This window comes from Panthera tigris, chromosome C1 (genome assembly GCF_018350195.1).
Source record: "Panthera tigris isolate Pti1 chromosome C1, P.tigris_Pti1_mat1.1, whole genome shotgun sequence".
In the NCBI taxonomy this organism is placed as follows: domain Eukaryota; kingdom Metazoa; phylum Chordata; class Mammalia; order Carnivora; family Felidae; genus Panthera; species Panthera tigris.
Window position 1 is genome coordinate 5378607 of NC_056667.1, and position 20704 is coordinate 5399310.

Sequence of the window (20704 nt, forward strand, 5' to 3'; positions counted from 1 at the left end):
AATTAGAGAACACATATCTGAGTAACCTACAGGTCAAGGTCTTAAAGGGAAGTAAAATCATTTTGAAAGGAATGAATTGAAAAGACAACAAAAAAAATTGTGGAATGAAGCTAAAGCAGCGCTTAAAGGGAAATTGATATAGCATTGATTGTATAAGAAAAAGAAAAAAGGTCTCCATCAGTAATCTAAGCTTTCTCCTAAGAAACAAGAGCAAGAAGAGCAAATTAAATCCAAGGTAAGCAGAAAGAAGGAAATCTTTAAAACCAGGTATCGATGGAATTGAAAATAGAAATAAGAGAAAATCAATGAAATCAAAAGCTGATAAAAATAAAATTAACAATCTTTTGGCCATACTTAATAAGAAAAGAAGACAGAAATGGCCAGTATTGGGAATGAAAGATCACACAGATGTTAAAGTGACTACAAACAACTCTATCCCCCCAACTTTGGTCTGTTATTTGAAAGAACCAAGCTATCAGAACTCAGTGAAAATGGGGCACCTGGGTGGCTCAGTTGGTTAAGCATTCGACTTCAGCTCAGGTCATGATCTCACGGTTCATGGGTTCGAGCTCCGCATCTGCTCTGTGCAGACAGCTCGGAGCCTGGAGCCTGCTTTGGATTCTGTGTGTGTCTCTCTCCTCCCTCCCTGACTCATGCTCTCTGGCTCTCTCTCAAAAATAAATAAACATTAAAAAAAAAAAAAGAACTCAGTGTAAAAGTAATAGGTAACTAGAATAGACTTCTGTCTACTACAGATACTGAATTTGAAATTGAAAACCTTACAAAAAGAAAACTAGGCCCAGATGCTTTCACTGGAGAGTTCTGTCAAACATTCAAGGAAGTAATAATTCCAGTCTGTACATAATCTTTGTGTCAGAAAATTGAAGACGGAAAAAAAATAGAAGAAGGAAGTTTGGAAAGGAAACTCCCAAACTCATTTTATGAGTCCATTAGTACTGTAATACTGAAACAAGATAAAGACAATTCAAGAAAAGAAGATTGTAGACCAGGATCCCTCATTAACATATTTGCAAAATCATCAAATCAAACTCAGCAAAGTATAAAAAAGACAAATACATCACAATCAAATATGATTTATTCTAGGAATGCAAGGTTGGTTCAATATGTGAAAGTCAAGCACTTTAATTCATCATGTTAACAATAAAAAAGACAAACCATCAGATTATTTTAGTAGATGGAGAAAAAGCATGTGACAAAATTCAACATCTACATATGATAAATATTCAAAAATGAGAAATAGAAAAAGAATTTCATTAACCTGACAAAAAGGCATCTATAAACACCTACAGCTAACATTATGCTTGATGGGAAGAGAATGCTTTTACCCTAACCTAGAGAACAAGCCAAGGGTATCCACTTACCATGTCTTAATATTAGACTGGAAGTCCTGTCCAATGTAGTAGGCAAGAGAAAGAAATAAAAGACATACAGATTGGAAAGGAAGAAATAAAACACTTCCATTCACAGATGACATGACTATCTACATAGAAAAATTCTAAAGGATCTACAAAAAAAAAAAAAATACTGATTTTAGCAAGGTTACAAGATACACAGTCCATGTGGAAGATCAGTTAAATTTCTGTGTACTAACAAGGAACAATTGGAAACAAATTTTTAAAAACTATGCAAAACTGAAATACTTAGATACAAAATCTAACAGAAGATATGAAATAATCCATATACAGAAAACTATAAAACATTGATGAAAGAAAAACTTAAAAGTACTAGGTGAATGAAAAGGTATATCAAATTCATGATTTAGAATACTCAATATTGTTAAGATGTCAGTTCTCTCCAGGTTGGTCTGTGCATTCAATGTAATTCCAGTTAAACTCTCAGCAGGATTTTTTTTTTTTTTTAGATATCATCAAGAGGATCCCCAAACTTATATGAAAAAATAAACTAAAATAGCCGAAACAGTTCTGAAAAAGAAAAGCAATGTTGGAGGACTTACTCTACGTGATTTCAAAACTTACTAATTAAGGGGTGCCTGGGTGGCTCAGTCGGTTGGGCGTCCGACTTCGGCTCAGGTCATGATCTCGCGGTCTGTGATTTCGAGCCCCGCGTCGGGCTCTGTGCTGACAGCTCAGAGCCTGGAGCCTGTTTCAGATTCTGTGTCTCCCTCTCTCTCTGACCTTCCCCCGTTCATGCTCTGTCTCTCTCTGTCTCAAAAATGAATAAATGTTAAAAAATTTAAAAAACTTACTAATTAAGACAGTGTGATATTGGTGAAAAGATCAGTGGGACAGATTAGAGACAAAACAGACTTACACAAATGCAGTTTTTGACAGAGGTGCAAGGTCAAGTCAATGGACAAAGGATAGTCTTTCCAACAGATGGTACTGAATGATTAGACATCCACATATATTAAAAAACTGAACCTCAACACATAGCTCACATGCTATACAAAAGCTAATTCAAACTTGATTATAGACCTAAATGTAAAACTTAAAACTATAAACTTCTAGAAGAAATCTTAGGAGAAAATCTTTGTGATCTTGGGTTTGGCAAAGAGGTTTTAGATACAATATCAAAAGCATGACCCATAAAAGAAAAAATCAATGAGATAGGCTGTATCAAAATTAAAAACTTCTCCTTGAAGGACATTAGTAAGACAATGAAAAGACAATATTTGCAAATTATAGGTACAATAAAAAAAATTCATATCCACAACACATAAAAAACTGTCAAAACTCGACAATAGGAAGATAAACAATCCAATCAGAAAATGGTCAGTGGGTGCCTGGGTGGCTCAGTTGAGCCTCCGACTCTTGATTTTGGCTCAGGTCATGATCTCACGGTTCGTGAGATTGAACCCTTTGTTGGGCTCTGCACTGATGGCACAGAGCCTGCATGGGATTCTCTCTCCCTCTCTCTCAGCCCTTCACCTGTGCACATGGCACGCACACTCTCACTCTCTCTCAAAATAAATAAACTTTTTTTTTTAGTGGTCAAGAGATCTGACACTTTCCCAGTGAAGTACACCCAGATGGCAAATAGCATAGGAAACCATGCTCAATCTCAGTCATAAGGAAATGAAAACCACATGAGATACCATCACACACCAATTAGAATGGCTAAAAAGTAAAAGACAAAGTACTGACTATACCGAGTTGTGGCAAGAATGCAGAGTAACTGGAGCTCTCAGTGCTGAAGGTGATGTCAAATTGTACAGCACTTTTGAGAAGGTTGGCAGTTTCTTACAAACTAAACATTCTCTCTTTTGCTATATGACCCAGCAATTCCATTCTTATTTACTCAAACAAAAGAAAAACTCGAGTTCACACGTCAACTTGTCTATGTGTTTATCACACTTCATTCATGCTCATCAAAAATTGGAAACAACATAAGATGTCATTCACCATTTAGGTAAATGGTTAAACCGGTCCATCCACACAATGGAGTATTACTCAGCAGTAAAAGGGAAGGGACTTGATTCCTACAGCAACATATATGGATCTAAAATGCATTTTACCAAGTGGAAGAAGTCAAAATGAAAAGGTTACGTATTCTACAATTCCATTCTAGAAAAGCATTCTTTCTGCATTGACCACAAAGGGACAGCTGAAGGGAAATTTCTGAGTGATGGAAACATTCTGTTTGTTACTCTGGTGGTAGAAACACAACTTTGTGTGCATTTGCTAAAAGTCATGGATCTGCCTACCTCATCCCACCCAGAATGTAGAGGAAACCCAAAGTGATAGGAAGCCTGTGACAAATGAATCTAACTGCATCACAAATAAATGGCATTAAAATACTGAGGGTGTAAGGAAGAAAGGAGCTAAGTAACTTTGGAAATCAGTGTGTTAACTGGATACCCAAGGACTAAATACAAAATGCAAATGGACACGAACACTGTAATCAAGTTGATAAACTTGTTTCTTATCCGAGTATGGGTTAGCAATTCCAAAGGTAATTTAGACGTAGGGAGGGTTGAACAAACAGGTGTGTATGTTATAGATAACAATAGTCAGATTCCTCACTATGAGAGAAGGAACTTACAGATCAGCAAAGAGGGAATGTTAGAATCGACTCTTGGTGCTGGGTTGGAGTTGAAGGTGTCAGCATGAACTCGTGCCTTTCTATTTAATGGATGCATGGACAGATGGATAGACAAGGGTTAGCATACATGCATTATATTTACTGGTTTTCCCCATTGAAAGGATTTACAAGGAAGTCCTTGTAGAAATAGGAAATTGCTATCAGTGGTCATTATGCTGTACACCTTAAACTTACACATTGCTGTATGTCAGCTATATCTCAATAAATCTGAAAGGGGAAAAAACACTCACAGTAATAACTGCTGTGGGGAATATCCTCCAGTGAAAGCTGAAATTAATTGAAATATTTTTTAATTGTGGTATATATATATATGTATGTACATGTATATTACATATACATATGTATATATATTTTTTTTTTCACCATTTTAAAATTTTGGGGGTGGGTCCTGGGTGGCTCAGTCGGTTAAGCATCCGACTTCAGCTCAGGTTGTGATCTCACAGTTCGTGGGTTCGAGCCCCGCGTCGGGCTCTGTGCTGACAGCTTAGAGCTTGGAGGCTGCTTTGGATTCTGTGTCTCCCTCTCTCTCTGCCCCTCTCCTGCTCACAGGCTCCCTCTGTCTCTCAAAAATAAATAAAAATGTTAAAAACTTTTTTTAACATTTTTATTTATTTTTTAAGTTATTTCAGGGGGAGAGAGAAAGAGAGAGCAGGTAAGGAGCAGTGATGGAGAGAGAGAGAATCCCAAGCAGGCTCTGCGCCATCAGCACAGAGCCCAATGTGGGGCTCAAACTCATGAACCGTGAGATCATGACCTGAGCCAAAATCAAGAGTTGGAAGCTTAACCACCTGAGCCACCCAGGTGCCCCTTAACCATTTTTAAATGTGCAGTTTGGTGGCATTAAGTCCATTCAGGGACTTTTCCAGGGAGAACTCTGGCAGACAGCAACTTAACCAGTGATGAAGGCTGACAACACCCACAACAAAATATGTCAAGGTCATGTACCCCTGTGGTGTGGGGCACGGGGAAGGGCACAGCACCTCTGCAGGAACCCTCCCCAAGATGCATAACCTCAGCCTCATCATAGAGAACATCAGGGAAACTCACATCAAGGGGCAGATCAGGAGAGACCAGGAGAGACTGAGACATTGACACTTGAGATCACTGTGAATCTCAGGTTGGATCCTGGAGCAGAAAATGACAGTTCATGGTGCAGCAGGTGAAATCCAAATAGGCTGTGGTTGATTGGCAGTGTGCCACTGTGAATTCCTTAGTTTTGTTCATCCTGTTACAGTTCTGCAAGATGTTACATTAGTGGGTGCTGGGTAGAGGGTATTTGGGATCTCTACTATTTTTGTAGCCCTCTTTGAGTTTAAAATTATTAAAGAATTAAAAGTATAAAGGTTCATAAGTGAAAGTTAACGAGTCATCTTTCAGTTAATTCCCCCCAGAAATTGAGTGGTCTCTTCCACGCAGCTCAGGTGACCTTCGTTAATAACAACAACAACCGTGGCTAACCCAGCCCCTCAGCAGTACTGAACATAGTTACTCGTTCCTTGAACCAGTTTACCTTCTGGGTCTCTGTGACACCATATTTGGCGGGCTCTCTCTTGCCTGTCTCCATGCTCTTCTTCCATCTCCATTATTAGCTCATTGCTCTCTACACAAGGTTGAAGTTCTTCAGTGCTCCAGCCTGAGGCCGTGTGTCTTCCCTCTGTACCTCTGCTATCCAGTACGGCAGCTACTAGCCACGTTGGCAATCTAAATTCAAATTCTTTACAAATAAATAAAACTTAAAATTTAGTTCCTCAGTTGCTGTGGCCACATTTCACATGCTTAATTGTCGCATGAGGTGTCAGTGGCTACCATATTGGACAGTACAGATGAGGAACAGTTCTGTCATTGCAGAAAGTTCTGTTGGACACAGCATCTGCCTGGCAGCCCCTTACACTTCACGTTGTGTCTGGTTGCCCCCGTCCCGGTGAGGCCAGGATCAACCAGTCGGCAGGTAGTGTCAGCTCAGTATTGTAGAGTCTCCATCAGCCTTTTACCTAATAGTTTTATTCCTCGATAGTCTTTGCTGAAACATTTGTTTCACCTCTTTTTTGTAAAAAACAAAAGACAAATGTGATCATTTTGCATGGATGCCTTTCTGTATCAGTGCATTTTTTTTTTTTTAGATCTGAGCTTGTTTTTAATAGCTATAGAATGTTCTACTGAATGTACACATGCTAAAGGACCTGATCTAATTTTGTGGGGTAAGTTCATAGGTATATAATATTTTTAATTACACATCTTTTCCGTTTCAGATGAGCAGAAGGTCTCTTCTGCCTTCCTGACGTTGAAAGACAATAGCATGCACGTGGAGTCTAGTGAAGATTGGAGAAAAGACCAGCATAGCCCATCTTATCAGCAAATAAACTGCATTGACAGTGTTATCAGGTGTGAGACACAAGTTTTGAGAACATGCCAGTTTTTCCAAAAGCATACGTTGTCTCTGTAAGCACACACCTTCCATTGTACTTAATATCTATTGTCTTGATTGTTCACTATAAGTCAGTATTTATGGAGTACCTACCTACAGTTTATAATAAATTGAACATTTCAAGGGATGCAAAAAAGGAAGATTGGTCCCTTCTTTGAGGGAGCCGTGGCACAGTTGAGAAGACAAGACCTTGATGATAAAAATTAAACGAGCCAAGGTTTGGAGATCAATTCCAGGCCACGGCAAAAGAGATGTGACACTCCAGTGATTCAGGCTGGGACAGTCAGGGAAGACCTCATCAAAGGAAAGTGTAGGGCATACCCACGCAAAAGTGCCGTGAGAAGAGCAGAAATGTGGGAAGTGGCAAAATTAGGGGCCAGGGAGGCACACATGACCTAGTTACGTTGTTGCAGATACCTGAGGAGCTGCGACGTTCCAGCTTTGAAAAGGAAGAGCGCGTCCTCTTCATCCTCGGAAGACAGACAGAACCACACGGCAAATGATGCCCAGACCTTGCACGGTAACGCGAGTGCCCTCCTAGCCAGCCAGAGGATGGGCACAGAGCCATCCCTTTCTGGTTTTCCTTCAGGGTTTGGTCTCTACTTATTTCGTGAATCACCAACAATCCTGGTTTCCTATTGCTCCTTAATGGCCAGTTATAAACACCTACAAACTTGGTCTTTAACATAAATTTCCTTTGAGGATTTTTCTTTTCACTGTCGGTTTCTCTCATGCCCCCAACTGCGCCTCAGACCCCAGCCACAGCTCACTTGGAGATGTCTACTGCCAGGCGGTCCGCAGACGCTGCAGGACGCGCCCCCAGGAGCCTGTCCCCGGCGGCGCTGAGCCTGGGCTCTGGCACGAGCCAGTGTAGCTACGGCAGCACCGTTGTCCACGCCCCGCCGCCAGAGTCAGGTGCCACGTTTACCTCTTGCTCTAAACACTCCTATGAAATTCGGGGTCGTGAGAAAACACGTCATTAATATCAGTTACTTAAGAATGACTTCTGGATTATAATTACATCGTCCTTTCTTTAAAGCAGCCCATAGTTTTAGAAATACCACCTTTGTATCGGTTACATAGTTTGGACCGTATTTCTAAATCATTGTCACTTGTTGATCACATCAGCTGACACGTGGAAGGCACTTAGAACTAACAGAACCCAGTGACGTAGCAGTAAGTCCTCAGCAAGTGTTAACTGTCACTAATGAGGTTGTTTATGAGGCTGCCTTAGGTCACTTTGTTGTTGCCCTTGAGAGAAGGTGTCCTTGTCAGACTGACATTGGCCGTGACCAGATGGACCGTATACACATCCAGATTTTTATATTGGCCTGATAACAATGAGGAGAGTGTGCTCAAAACTCTCTTCCTTTTGGGCGCCTGTGAGGAGTTGGGGATGCCTGTCCCTTCTCCTTCAGACTCCACTGCCCACCCCCCAGGCTGGATGCCACGCCATGCCACAGTTCTTGTGGACGTTGGAAGGGGGCTACCCAGCGGCCATCGGGCGAGGTGTGCATGTGTGCATATGAGTGTGCCCCACGTTCTCAGTGGAGGGCGGGGCAGGTGGGAAACCCCTGAGGGCCTGTGGGGTGTTAAAAAGGGTTTTTAAGAAAATAAAGGAAAAAAATATCTCTTCCTTTTAGCAACATAATGACTTGGTAAATTCTTCTGATGTCTACTTTTTATTCCTTTTTACTGTCTCCTACCCTTTGACTTTGTCCTTACAACAATTTGGTGGATGAAGTAGTGGTGACAAAGGTGTTAAATCAGGTTTTGGGGTTATCAAACTTCTTGATGCTGGTCTTCAGTGGCCCATCAGGAAACATGTTGAGCTCTTACGGTGTGCAGCCATCTGTCCTTAGTCTTTCATAGGAATTAACTCATCTAATCTTGACACTGACCCTTGGAGACGGAGAGTACAGTATTGACAGGCAGGCTGGGGGTCGGTGGGAAGAGACCAGAGACACAACCGTTGGAGCTTAGATTATGTTTCTAATGAACTGAAAATAGAGTTTTATTGGAGCTGAGCCAGTCCCCCGGGAAAGAGCAGCTGCACAATTTTTTAGTATACCTTTTCTCAATACTTTCGATTCCAGTGTGGACATAATAGCTGCCGGTGACTCAGCCCATACAAGGTGGGGTCTCATCCAATGGGGAAAGATTTTGTGGTCATGCCACTATACTTTTTGTAATCTGGTGTGTATTACCATTTTGAAAGATTGATAGTAAAGCCTGTAAGCTCTCACTGAAGGGAATTTATTGATAATTGTTTGTTCTGATCTTAAACCAATCTCAGCATCTGTGGGACCACATGTTTCTTCCAAGGAGAAGAAACAGAAGCACGGTCTCTGTAAAGTATCTGTATGTCTTTTGCTCTCTGAAAAGCCTAATTCGTGCAGTTTACACCCTGACTCTAATTAAACGATTGGGTCTGAGGACCATGACTCCAAATGCATTTCCCTGCAAGCTATGGCCTCCATTTCGTATACACAACAGTTAAGGTACAAAGGAGTTAAGTGACTTGCGCAAAGTTATGTAGCAAATGAGTGGCAGAGAAGGGAATCAGACATTAATAAGCAGTCTCCAGAAACCATTGCCGTTAACATATTTTTTAATCCATAACAGGGTCAAGATGGCCTGTGAAATAAAGCCAGGAGATAAGTTACAGTGTAATTTTAAGAAACACACAAATGATCCAAAAGAAGGGCAGAAAAGGAGGAATAGAGCAACAACCACCATCACCAGAGGGAACATGTCAAACCCATAATAATAGCTCTAAATCTAACTGTGTCCCCTCCACTTAAAAGGCAGAAATTGTCAGAACAGATTAAAAAAAAAAATCAAGACCCAGGTATGTACTGGCTGGAAAGTACAGTTTAAATATAATCCACCAAGGGATTGAGGATAAATGAATGAGAAAAGAGGCACAACGCAGATGATGAGCACAGGAGGACTGGCGTGCCAGTGGTGATAAACTAGAGTTCAAGACAGAGTCTTCCTAGAGATGGTTCATAGTGGTGAGCAGCTCACCAGGGAGACACAACAATCATAATACATTATGTATATTCGCTAATAGCAGAGTTTCCAAGGTAGGAAGTAAAAATGGAAAGAGTTAGAAAAAAATAGACTTCCCGTAACCATTGAAGAATGTAACACTGCTTCTGTGCAGTTAATAAAACATCTAGTTAAAAAAAACGAGTAAAGCAGTAGATGATCTGAGCAATGCTGTCATTTACATTCAGAGAACATAGCACCCAGTATCTGCACAGTACGAGTTCTTTTCAAGCCTACGCCATGCATTCATTGAGGTATAAAATATTTGGGCTGTACTACGTCTCAAAGTTAAAATAACGTTGTACATACTATGCTCTCTGGCAAGAGCTAATTCAGTTAGAAATCAGTGAAGCCATCTGGGGTTAGAGTTTTCTTGGCAAAGTTTTTAACGACAGATTCAGGGCTGTTCAGGTTTTCTACTTGTTGAGTGAACTTTGTTATTGCCTGCCTTTCAAAGACTTGGTCTGTTTTGTCTACAGTGTCAAATTTATTGGAATAAACATGTGCATAATGTTCTCTTATTCTTCTTTTGACACCAGTAAGATCTCTAATGATGTTCCATCTGTCATTTCGGAGGTTGTCACCTTCATGTCTTCTCCTTTTTCTCTGATCAGTCTGGCTGGAGTTGATCGATTAGATTGGTCTTCTCAAAGCACCAGCTTACAGTTGCACTGGCTTGGTTCATTGTTTTCATGTTTTCTATGTCACTGATTTCTCCTCTGATTTTTACTGTTTCCTTTCTTCCACTTTCGTTTTATCTTGCTCTTCTCTTTCCAGTCTCTCGACGTGGAAGCCGAATTGATTTTGGACATATTTCTTTCCTAATGGATTAAAAAAAGTTTTTTTAAGTTTATTTATCTTGAGAGGGGCAGAGAGAGGGGGGGAGAGAGAGAGAATCTCAAGTAGGCTCCACACTATCAGAGCAGAACCTGATGTTGGAGCCCAAACTCATGAATTGTGAGACCATAACCTGAGCCAAAACCAAGAGTCGGGTGCTTAACCAACTGAGCCACCCAGGTGCCCCTCCTAATGGATTTTAATACAAATTTTCTTTTTTACCTCTAGCTGCGTTACACACATTTGGCTGTATTGTGTCATTTTCGTTGTGTTCAAACACCGACTACTATCCCTAACCACCTCCTTTGAAATCACTTATGTCATCATGTATCCATATTTGCTATCTCACATTACTTCAGTACCACATATTTGGGGGCTTTCCACAGTTCTTTCTGTTACTGATTTCTAATTTAATCCCCTTGTGGTCCAAGAAAATATGAAACTCGAATTCTTCTGTATTTGTTGAGCCTTGTTTTACGGTCTGTGATGTGTTCTACCTTGATGGCTGTTCTTTGTGCACTGGGAAAGAAGGTTTATTCTGCTGTTGGTTGAATATTTTCTCAGTGGAAACCAGGTCAGGTTGGTTGATACTGTTGTTCAGGTCTTGTCTGTCCTAACTAGTCCTCTCAGTATTTGTTCTGCTTCGCAAGGAGTCCTGAAATCTCTGACCGTAATTATGCATTTGTCCATTTCTCCTTGTGGTAAAACTGGTTTTTGCTTCACGTGTTTTGAAAGAACTTTTTATTTTGTGCATAAATGTTTAGCCTTCTTCTGAATTGGCCCTTTTATCATTGTGAAATGATCTTCTTTATCCCTTGTATAGTCTTGACTCTAAAATACACTCTGTCTCATATTAATATATTCACTCTAGCATTTTTTAAAATCAGTATTAGCCTGTTCTATCTTTTCTGCCTTTTTGCTTTTAACCCAGGTATGTTTATGTTTGGAGTGAGCTTCACTTTCATGGCTGCTTAGGGACTTAGGGTATACATGTTCAATTGTTCACTGTCTAACTTCTGGAAATACTGTATCACTTCAGGTATAGCATAAAAATCCAAGAATAGTGTACTTCAGCTTCCCCCTTCTGGCCTTTGTCTGTTGCCATATGTCTTACTTCCACATATGTTATAAATCCCACCCCACGCTGCTGTTGCTCACGTGTAGGTACTGGTTATCTCTTCAACTATTTACCCATGTGGTTGCCTCTTCCAGTGCTCGTGGGGCTCGAACTCATAACTCCAAGATCAAGAGTCACACGCTCCTCTGCCTGAGCCAGCCGGGTGCCCCAGTACTATCAATTTTAAATCTAAAAAGACAACTCCAAGTCTGTCTACAGGTGTTTACTACAATAAGTTGTGGTATACACATAAAATGGAAGACTGTGATATGTAGAAAATGTACAATGGCTGTTTTCGTGCTGGTAAAAGGGATGCTCCTGGGGCACCTGGGTGGCTCAGTCAGTTAAGTGTCCGACTCTTGATTTCAGCTCAGGCCATGATCTTACGGTCATGATTTCAAGCCGTGCATCGGGCTCTGTGGAGGCATGGAGCCTGCTTGGGGTTCTTTCTCTCCCTCTGCCTCTGCCTTTCCCCTGTGTGTACACATTCTCTCTCTCTCAAAAAAAAAAAAAAAAAAAAAGGTGGGGAGGGGATGTTGTTAAGTGAAAAAAACTGTAGAGAGTGTACATATTATATGCCTTTTGAGTAAAAATCGGGGTGGGGAATATGAATCTGTATTCATGCTTATTTATAGGTGCATAAAGAATCTGGACTGATATAGAAGGCAATAAAAGAAATGGAGTTTCTGTGGGGGAAATAAATGAGAACTAGATATATAGTAGACAGGAATGGGGAGAATTTACTAACTACCTGTTTAATGCTTCTTGATTTTTGAACCACATGAATATACTACAGATTTTTATTTTTATTTTTTTTTCAACGTTTTTTATTTATTTTTGGGACAGAGAGAGACAGAGCATGAACAGGGGAGGGGCAGAGAGAGAGGGAGACACAGAATCGGAAACAGGCTGCAGGCTCCGAGCCATCAGCCCAGAGCCTGACGCGGGGCTCGAACTCACGGACCGCGAGATCGTGACCTGGCTGAAGTCGGGCGCTTAACCGACTGCGCCACCCAGGCGCCCCTATACTACAGATTTTTAAAATTAATTCAAAGATAAAACATATCTGAAGAATTTAAGAAGATAAAATACTTACAATAAGAAGATATTAGTAAATGTGTATATGCACATTGAGTGTTACAACTCTGCAAAATGTATATGCGAGTGTACAAAGAGTTTAAAGAAAGGTAGAAAAAAATAAAACAACTTATTTGCTAGGTTGATGAAGTTTCTTATGTTCCAGCCATTGTAGTAACGATTGTAAAAATTTATTGAAAAGCAATTAGATTAGTGAAAATAAAATAAATGCAAACGATTGATAGCAATTAAAATTAAATCTGTCCCCTTCCACCTCAGCAGAAGCGACTCTGGCAGAGGATGCTGTCCCAGCGTGTGAGGCCTGGACCCCGTGCTCACACCCAGGTCCGTGTACCTCAGAAGAATTTCAACAAGTAGGGCTCACAAAAGCCATGCTGTCAGCCCACGCACAGAAGGAGGAACAGAATTATGTTGATAAATTCCGAGAAAAGCTCCTGTCATCGCCCTACAGAGCCTGTCTTCCGCAAGAAAGCAGAAGCAAAGCTAAACATTTGTACGTTCAAGGTAGTTACGTTTTAAAAACCGTGCCTCGTTTATCAATTCCATAAATATGTGTAAGTACTGGGAGAGAGGAAGTGAAGAATTGGGGGTTGTTTTTAAGAAACAGATGGGAGAGATGCTGAACGAAATTCCTGCCGACAGTTTGTTTGGGATAACGATTTCTTAGATGCTGGATCTGAGAAGCTGATTTGATAAGAAAGTGATTGAGAGATTCTGAAGTAAGTTTATTTTCTAGCAGCAGCTTTTATCTGGGCTCTTGCTCGTCTTTTTAGTAGCCGTGGTAGTGGACGCGGTTCCTGTTGGCAGGTGTCGTGTCTTCTTCATCTGCTTACAGTTACCTGTGAATGAATGGCGTTCTTCTCTTTTTTGGGTCTAGTTTCCATAATATGCGCCCCCTTCATCCTTTCAGGAGGCTCCGCTTCCAAGCAGAGCAGCGCGGCCGGCGGCAAGAAGGGGAAGCACAAGGGGAAGAAGCTGCCACAGCTGCCGGGCAGCAGTGGTACTAAGGACGCCTTCTGTCCCCACTTGCGAGGGGACGTCCAGGACACACGGCCCTGGGGCCCCTCCCTCGCCTCCTCTCCGTGGGCCTCCGTCCTGTCGTGCCCGGCTCCTTCCCCCGTCCCGGCCCTGCCCCGTGGCAGCAGTGGCTCCGTTCGAATGTCTGTCTGAGCCACGTTTGCCCAACTGCTTGCAGTCTTTTCCTGCCCCCCCCTCCTCTCTACTTAGATACTTTGATGACCATTTTCCTGCACGAACCCCCTGTCTGTCCCCTTTTGTCACCATCCTTCCCCCCATATCCGTTCTTGGGAGCACCGGACTCTTGCGAAATTCCACCCTCAGCATCAGCAGTGGCTGCCAGCCTGGAACCCCTGTGGTCGGTCCTCAGCCGAAGGTGAGCTGAGGGGAAATGGGAGACGCCGCGTGAAGAGCACGCACTCACTACCTCGAGGAGCAGCTCACCACTGTGGCTCAACTTACTGCAGGAAGACACGCTCAGATCCCGCGAATCTTCAGATCAGATGAGAAGGGGCATTTGCCCAGAAGCCGAGGATGTAAGTGACACTAACTTCTAGCATGTGAGTGAGAACATAAATGAGCGTCCTCTTATTAAAATTAAGGCACTCGCACCGGGGCCCGACGCTGAAGGCCGAGCAGGTAATCAGCATCATAGCTGTGGCTGAGACTGTGCGCTGTGATTTGCACTGTATCCCCCTGACTCCATGTAACAAGCAAGAACTAAGGAGCCTGCTGAGTCCTGGTTCCTTAGATACTTGGTAGTATTTCCCAAAGTGCTGTCTTTCACATTTTCTATGTGAACTGGGCTCCCCGCCTTTAAATTTTTTTTTTTTTTAACATCTGTTTATTTTTGAGAGACAGAGCGAGACAGAGCATGAGTGAGGGAGGCACAGAGAGGTGGGTACACAGAATCCAAAGCAGGCTCCAGGCTCCGAGCTGTCAGACAGAGCCCGATGCGGGGCTTTAACCCACGAACCTCGAGATCATGATGCGAGCCGACGTCAGATGCTCAACTGACTGAGCCACCCAGGCGCCCCTCCCCCACCTTTAAAATGTGATATCCAGTCATTTAATTTGACATAGTCATTGCCTACAAAATGTATTTTCTTCTTTACAACTGGGGTTGTGTTCTGGTAAGTTGGGAGTAAACCATACTGACAAGACCCGAACTGAGTGAGTGTCCCCTTGCAGGCGTGGTTGAGGGACCGAGGTGAGGTGTGTATGGAGAAGGGAGGGGCCGCTGTTTGTCATTGACTTATCACTAGAGTAGGCAGTTTTTGTTGGATACTTACACACATCGTTTTCAAAACCAAAAATTGTGTGGGTCATTTTCCCTTAACTGTTTATCTCTTTACCTAAAAAGCCATTCTCAGATATATTTATCTGGCTAAGCTTTGGAATCTGATGTTCCTATACTTAGGTGTAGGAATCAAGACAAGTGTCAATATTTACAATTTTCTTTGGTCTTCCCTTCAAGATATGATACCATTGTTGGATAAATGCTCAAAATATGATGATCCAGATAGAGAAAATATGCTCAATTTGGAAAGCCTGATATTAGTGCACTTGCTAGAATCTCATGCAAGGCAGTGTATCCTAGTGAGCAGAGCCAGGCTGTGGAATAAGACGCGGAGTCAGACGCTCTGTCACTTGATCAGCCGGTTCGTTGAACCAAGTCAGTCAGCCTTCCTTTGCCTTTGTTCCTGACTTGAAAAATGAAGAGACGGAACCTTCATAGCTTATTCTGAGGATTAAGCGAAGTAATATTTATGTAGTCCTTCTTCCCATGCAATATAAGCTCAGGGTAGCTGCAACTTTGTTTCATTCACTGTAATACTCGTTTTGGGAATAGTGCTAAGAACTGGCAAAACGGTCGGGACATCCGGGATGACAAAACAGCAGAATTAAAGCGTACGACTGTATGGCACCTCCCGTGCAGCAGGTGCAAACCCAGCCGTATATGTCATGTTCCGTGCAAAGGGACTTTGACCACAGTGTTGGGACAGGCTGAACTGTTTGCTTGCCGGTTATGTATGTGCTTAATTCTGTGTAACGTGTGAACTTCAAGATCTGCCAGTTATTTTGTAATACGATGCCTGAGATGTTAAAAATCTCTTCTTGTGGCCTTCCCTTCTGCAGCGTGTCGTAGGCAACAGCGGGAATAAGCACAGTTACACGGCATTACTTCACGAGGAGTCTCCTTCCAGAACAGGTTCTGTAGCATCAGGTAGTGGATCAAAATGATGAATTCTCCAAACTCTGTTGCCAGGAGATCACTGTGTAATGGGCCATCTGGTTTGGGCCCTGGTGCGGGAGTAATTTGTCTTTGTTTATAAGGTTTATTGGGGTGCGTTTACATACAATAGAATTCACCGGTTCTGACAAATGTATGCATTTGTGTAACCGGCACCACAGTGACCGTACAGAGCATTTCCATCGCCTGGAAAAGTTCTTCTGTGACCCTTTATAGTCAGTCTCTGCCCTGATATTCCAGCTCCTGGCAACCGCTGATCTGTTCTCTGTCACTGTAGTTCTGACTTTTTATAATTTTATGTGAATTGAATCATCCAGTATACAGTCTTTTGTGTAGGGATTCTTTCAGGTAAGCCAGTGCTACTGAGATTGATCCTTACTGGTGTTCCTTCCTATTACCAAGTACAATTAAATTGTGTGGGCATCCGTTCACCAGTTGATGGTTATTCAGTTGCATTATGAATAATGCTGCTATGAACATTGAGTGTGAGTCTTTGTTCACATATGTTTTCATTTCTCTTTGGTAAATACATAGGAATGAAATTGCTAGGTCATGCGGTAAATGAATGATTAGCTTTATTTATTTGTATTATTAAACTATTATTGATATACGTTATATTAGTTTCCAGTGTACAACATAGTGATTCAGCAATTCTATACATTATGTGCTGCTCACCATGAGGTGTAGTTACCATCTCTCACCGTATATTATGACAGTATTATTGATTGTATTCCCTGTGTGGTGCTTTTCATCTCCATTAACTTATTTGTCTATACCTGGAAGTTTGTACCTCTTAAGCCCTTCACCCATTTTGCCTAAACCCATCCCCTCCCCTCTGGCAACCAACCATCAGCATGTTCTTCATATTTATGAGTCTGTTTCTGGTTCATTTGTTCTTTTGTTTTTTAGATTCTCCTTGTAAGCAAAATCATATGGTATTTGTCTTCTTCTGTCTGACGTATTTCACTTAACAGAATACCCTCTAGGTTCATCCATGTTGTTGCAAATGACAAGGTCTCATTCTTTTTTAAGTAGTCCGGTGTGTGTGTGTATCACATCTTTTTTTTAGGTTTTTTATCTTAGTTCTAGTGTAGTTAACAGACAGTTTTAGATTTGTTTTCTGTACAATACGGTGATTCAGCAATTCTGTACATCGTTCAGTACTCATCATAAGTGTACTCTTTGATCCCCACCCCCTATTTCCCCTATCCTCCTATCCTCCTCTGCTCTGGTAACCATTAGTTCTCTAGAGTTAGGGTCTGTTTCTTGGTTTGTCTTTCTCTCTTTTTTCTCCCCTTTGTTCATTTGTTTTGTTTCTTAAATTCCACATATGTATGAAATCATACGGTGTTTGTCTTTCACTGTTTCACTTAGCATGCACTCTAACTCCAGCCATGCTATCACAAATGGTGAGATTTCATTCCTTTTTATGGCTGAGTAATAGTCCATTGTGTGTGTGTGTGTGTGTGTGTGTGTGTGTGTATACACGCACATATATACATGTATATGTGAATATATGTATGTGTGTATATATATTTGTATATGTATATATACATACCACATTTTCTTCATCCATCCATCCATCCATTTATGGACACAGGTTACTTCCATGTTTTGGCTATTGTAAATAATTGTGCTGTAACCACAGGGATGCATATATCTTTTCATATTTGTATTTTTGTTTTCTTTGTATAAATATCCAGTAGTAGAATTATTGGATCACGTGGAATTTTGTTTTTAATTTTTTTTAGGGAGGTGCACATTTTTTTTCACAGTGGTTGCACTAGTTTACGTTTCCACCAACAGCGCACAAGGATTCCCTTTTCTCCACATCCTCGCCAATACCTGTTGTTTCTTGTGTCATTGATTTTAGCCATTCTGACAGGTGTTAGGTGGTATCTCATTGTGGTTATGATTTTAATTTCCCTGATGATGAGTGATGTTGAGCATGTTCTCATGTGTCTGTTGGTCATCTCTGTGTCTTCCGTGGAAAAATGTCTGTTCAGGTGCTCTGCCCATTTTTTTCATCAGATTGGTTTTTTTGGTGTTGAGTTGTATGAGTTCTGTATGTATTTTGTGTACTAGTCCTTTATCAGATACATCCTTTGCAAATATTTTCTCACGTTCAGTAATTTGTCTTTTATTTTTTTTAACGTTTATTTTTGAAAGAGAGAATCCCAAGCGGGCTCCGCGCTGTCAGTGTAAAGCCTGACATAGGGCTCCATCTCACAAACTGCAGGATCATGACCTGCGCCGAAATCAAGTTGGACACTTAACCGATTGAGTCATCCAGGCACCCCTGCCTTTTCTTTTTTTGATGGCTTCCATTATTGTACACAAACTTTTTATTTTGGTGTAGTCCCGGTAGTTTGCTTTTGCTTTTGTTTCTCTTGCTTGAGTGGACATATCCTTAAATATGTTGTTAAGGCCAATGTCAAAAAAGATGACTACCTTTTCTTCTAGAAGTTTTATGAATTCACATCTCATATTTAGGTCTTTAATCCATTTTGAGTTTATTTTAGTGGCATCAGAAAGTGGTCCAGTTTTTCATCCTTTTGCATGTTGCTGTCCAATTTTTCTAATCCCATTTATTGAGGATCCTGTCTTTTCCTCCTTTTACATTCTTCATCATAGATTAATTGACTATACGCGCATGGATTTCTTTCTGGACTCTATTCTGTTCCATTGATCTATGTGTTGGTTTTTGTACCAGTACCATACCATTTGGATTACTGTAGCCTTGTAGTATATATTAAAATCTGGGATTATGATACCTCCAGCTTTGTTCTTCATTTTCCAATTTGCTTTGGGTATTCAGAGTCTTTTGTAGTTCATACAAATTTTAGGATTATTTGTTCCACTCCTGTGAAAAATACTTTTGGTATTTTGCTAGGTATTACATTGAATCTTTAGATTGCTTTGGGTAGTATGGACATTTTAATGATTAATTCTTCCCATTGATGAGCACTAAATATCTTTCCATTTGTTTGTGTCTTCAGTTTTTTTCATCAGTGTCCTACAGTTTTTGGAGTATAGGTCTTTTATCCCTTCGGTTAAGTTTATTCCTAAGTACTTTTTTTCCCTCATCAAAATTATTTATTAATATGTGCTGATAACACTTAGAAAAATATATGGAGTTTGGGTGACAAAATGGAATTATAGATCATAATTTTGACTACAGACAAGACAGTGAGAAGTAACATGACTAACATGCATTGTTTAACTTTTTTTTTTTTTTTAATATTCAAGTTAGTTAACATATAGTGTAATCTTGGCTTCAGGAGTAGAACCCAGTGATTCATCTCTTACATATGACACCCAATGCTCATCCCAACAAGTGCCCTCCTTAATGCCCAGCACCCATTTAGCCCATCCCCCCACCACCTCCCCTCCAGCAACCCTCAGTTTGTTCTCTGTATTTAAGAGTCTCTTATGGTTTGCCTCCCTGTTTTTATCTTATTTTCCCTTCCCCTGTGTTCATCAGTTGAGTTTCTCAAATTCTGTATATGAGTGAAATCATATGATATCTTTCTCTTTATGACTTGTTTCGCTTAGCATAATACGCTCTAGTTCCATCCACGTTGTTGCAAATGGCAAGATTTCATTCTTTTCCATCACTGCGTGGTGTTCCATTGTATATATACCACGTCTTCTTTATCCATTCATCAGTCAGTGGACATTTGGGCTCTTTTCGTAATTTGGCTATTGTTGATAGTGCTACTGTAAACATCAGGGTACATATGCCCCTTCAAATCAGCACTCCTGTATCCTTCGGATAAATTCCTAGTAGTGCAATTGCTGGGTCGTAGGGTAGTTCTATTTTTAATTTTTTGAGGAACCTCCATACTGTTTTCCAGAGTGGCTGCACCAGTTTGCATTCCCACCGACAGTGCAAAAGTGTTCCCTTTTCTCCACGTCCTCACCAACATCTATTGTTTCCTGAGTTGTTATTTTTAGCCATTCTGACCGGTGTGAGGTAGTATTTCATTGTGGTCTTGATTTGTATTTCCCTGATGATGAGTGACATTGAACATCTTTTCATGTATCTGTTTGCCAGCTGGTTGTCTTCTATGGAACGTGTCTATTCATGTCTTCTGCCCATTTCTTCACTGCGTTATTTGCTTTTTGGATGTTAGTTTGGTAAGTTCCTTATTGATTTTGGATACTAGCCCTTTATCCGATACGTCATTTGCAAATATCTTCTCCCATTCCGTCGGTTGCCTTTTAGTTTTGTTGTTTCTTTTGCTGTGCAGAAGCTTTTATCTTGATGAAGTCGTAATAGTTCATTTTTTGCTTTCACTTCCTTTGCCCTGGAGACATGTCTACTTAATAAGTTGTTGTAGCCGAGGTCAAAGAGGTTGCTTTGTGTTTTCCTCTGTAAGATTTTGATGGTTTCCTGTCTCACATTTAGATCTTTTATCCATTTTGAATTTATTTTTGTGAATGGTATTAGAAAGTGGTCCAGGTTCATTCTGGATGCTGCTGTCCAGTTCTCCCAGCACCATTTGCTAAAGAGACTGTATTTTTTCCATTGGATACTCTTTCCTGCTTTGTCAAAGATTAGTTGGCCATATATTTGTGGGTCCATTTCTGGGTTTTCTATTCTTTCCATTGATCTGTGTGTCTGTTTTTGTGCCAGTACCATACTGTCTTGATGATTACAGCTTGTAATACAGGTTGAAGTCTGGGATTGTGATGCCTCCCGCTTTGGTTTTCTTCTTCAACATTACTTTGGCTGTTGGGGGTCTTTTGTGGTTCCATACAAATTTTAGGATTGTTTGTTCTAGCTCTGTGAAGAATGCTGGTGTTGTTTAGATAG

The 20704-nt window shown here is 40.9% G+C and overlaps 1 protein-coding gene across 1 annotated transcript in view; it reads left to right on the forward strand.

Moving 5' to 3' along the window:
• PER3 (period circadian regulator 3) overlaps nt 1–20704 on the forward strand; it is a 56595-nt gene that overhangs the window by 28265 nt on the left and 7626 nt on the right. The window contains 7 exon segments of the mRNA XM_042997368.1: nt 6333–6465; nt 6922–7039; nt 7261–7423; nt 12873–13118; nt 13525–13763; nt 13796–14167; nt 15771–15858. Of these exon segments, the coding sequence (XP_042853302.1) occupies nt 6333–6465; nt 6922–7039; nt 7261–7423; nt 12873–13118; nt 13525–13763; nt 13796–14167; nt 15771–15858 (1359 nt within the window).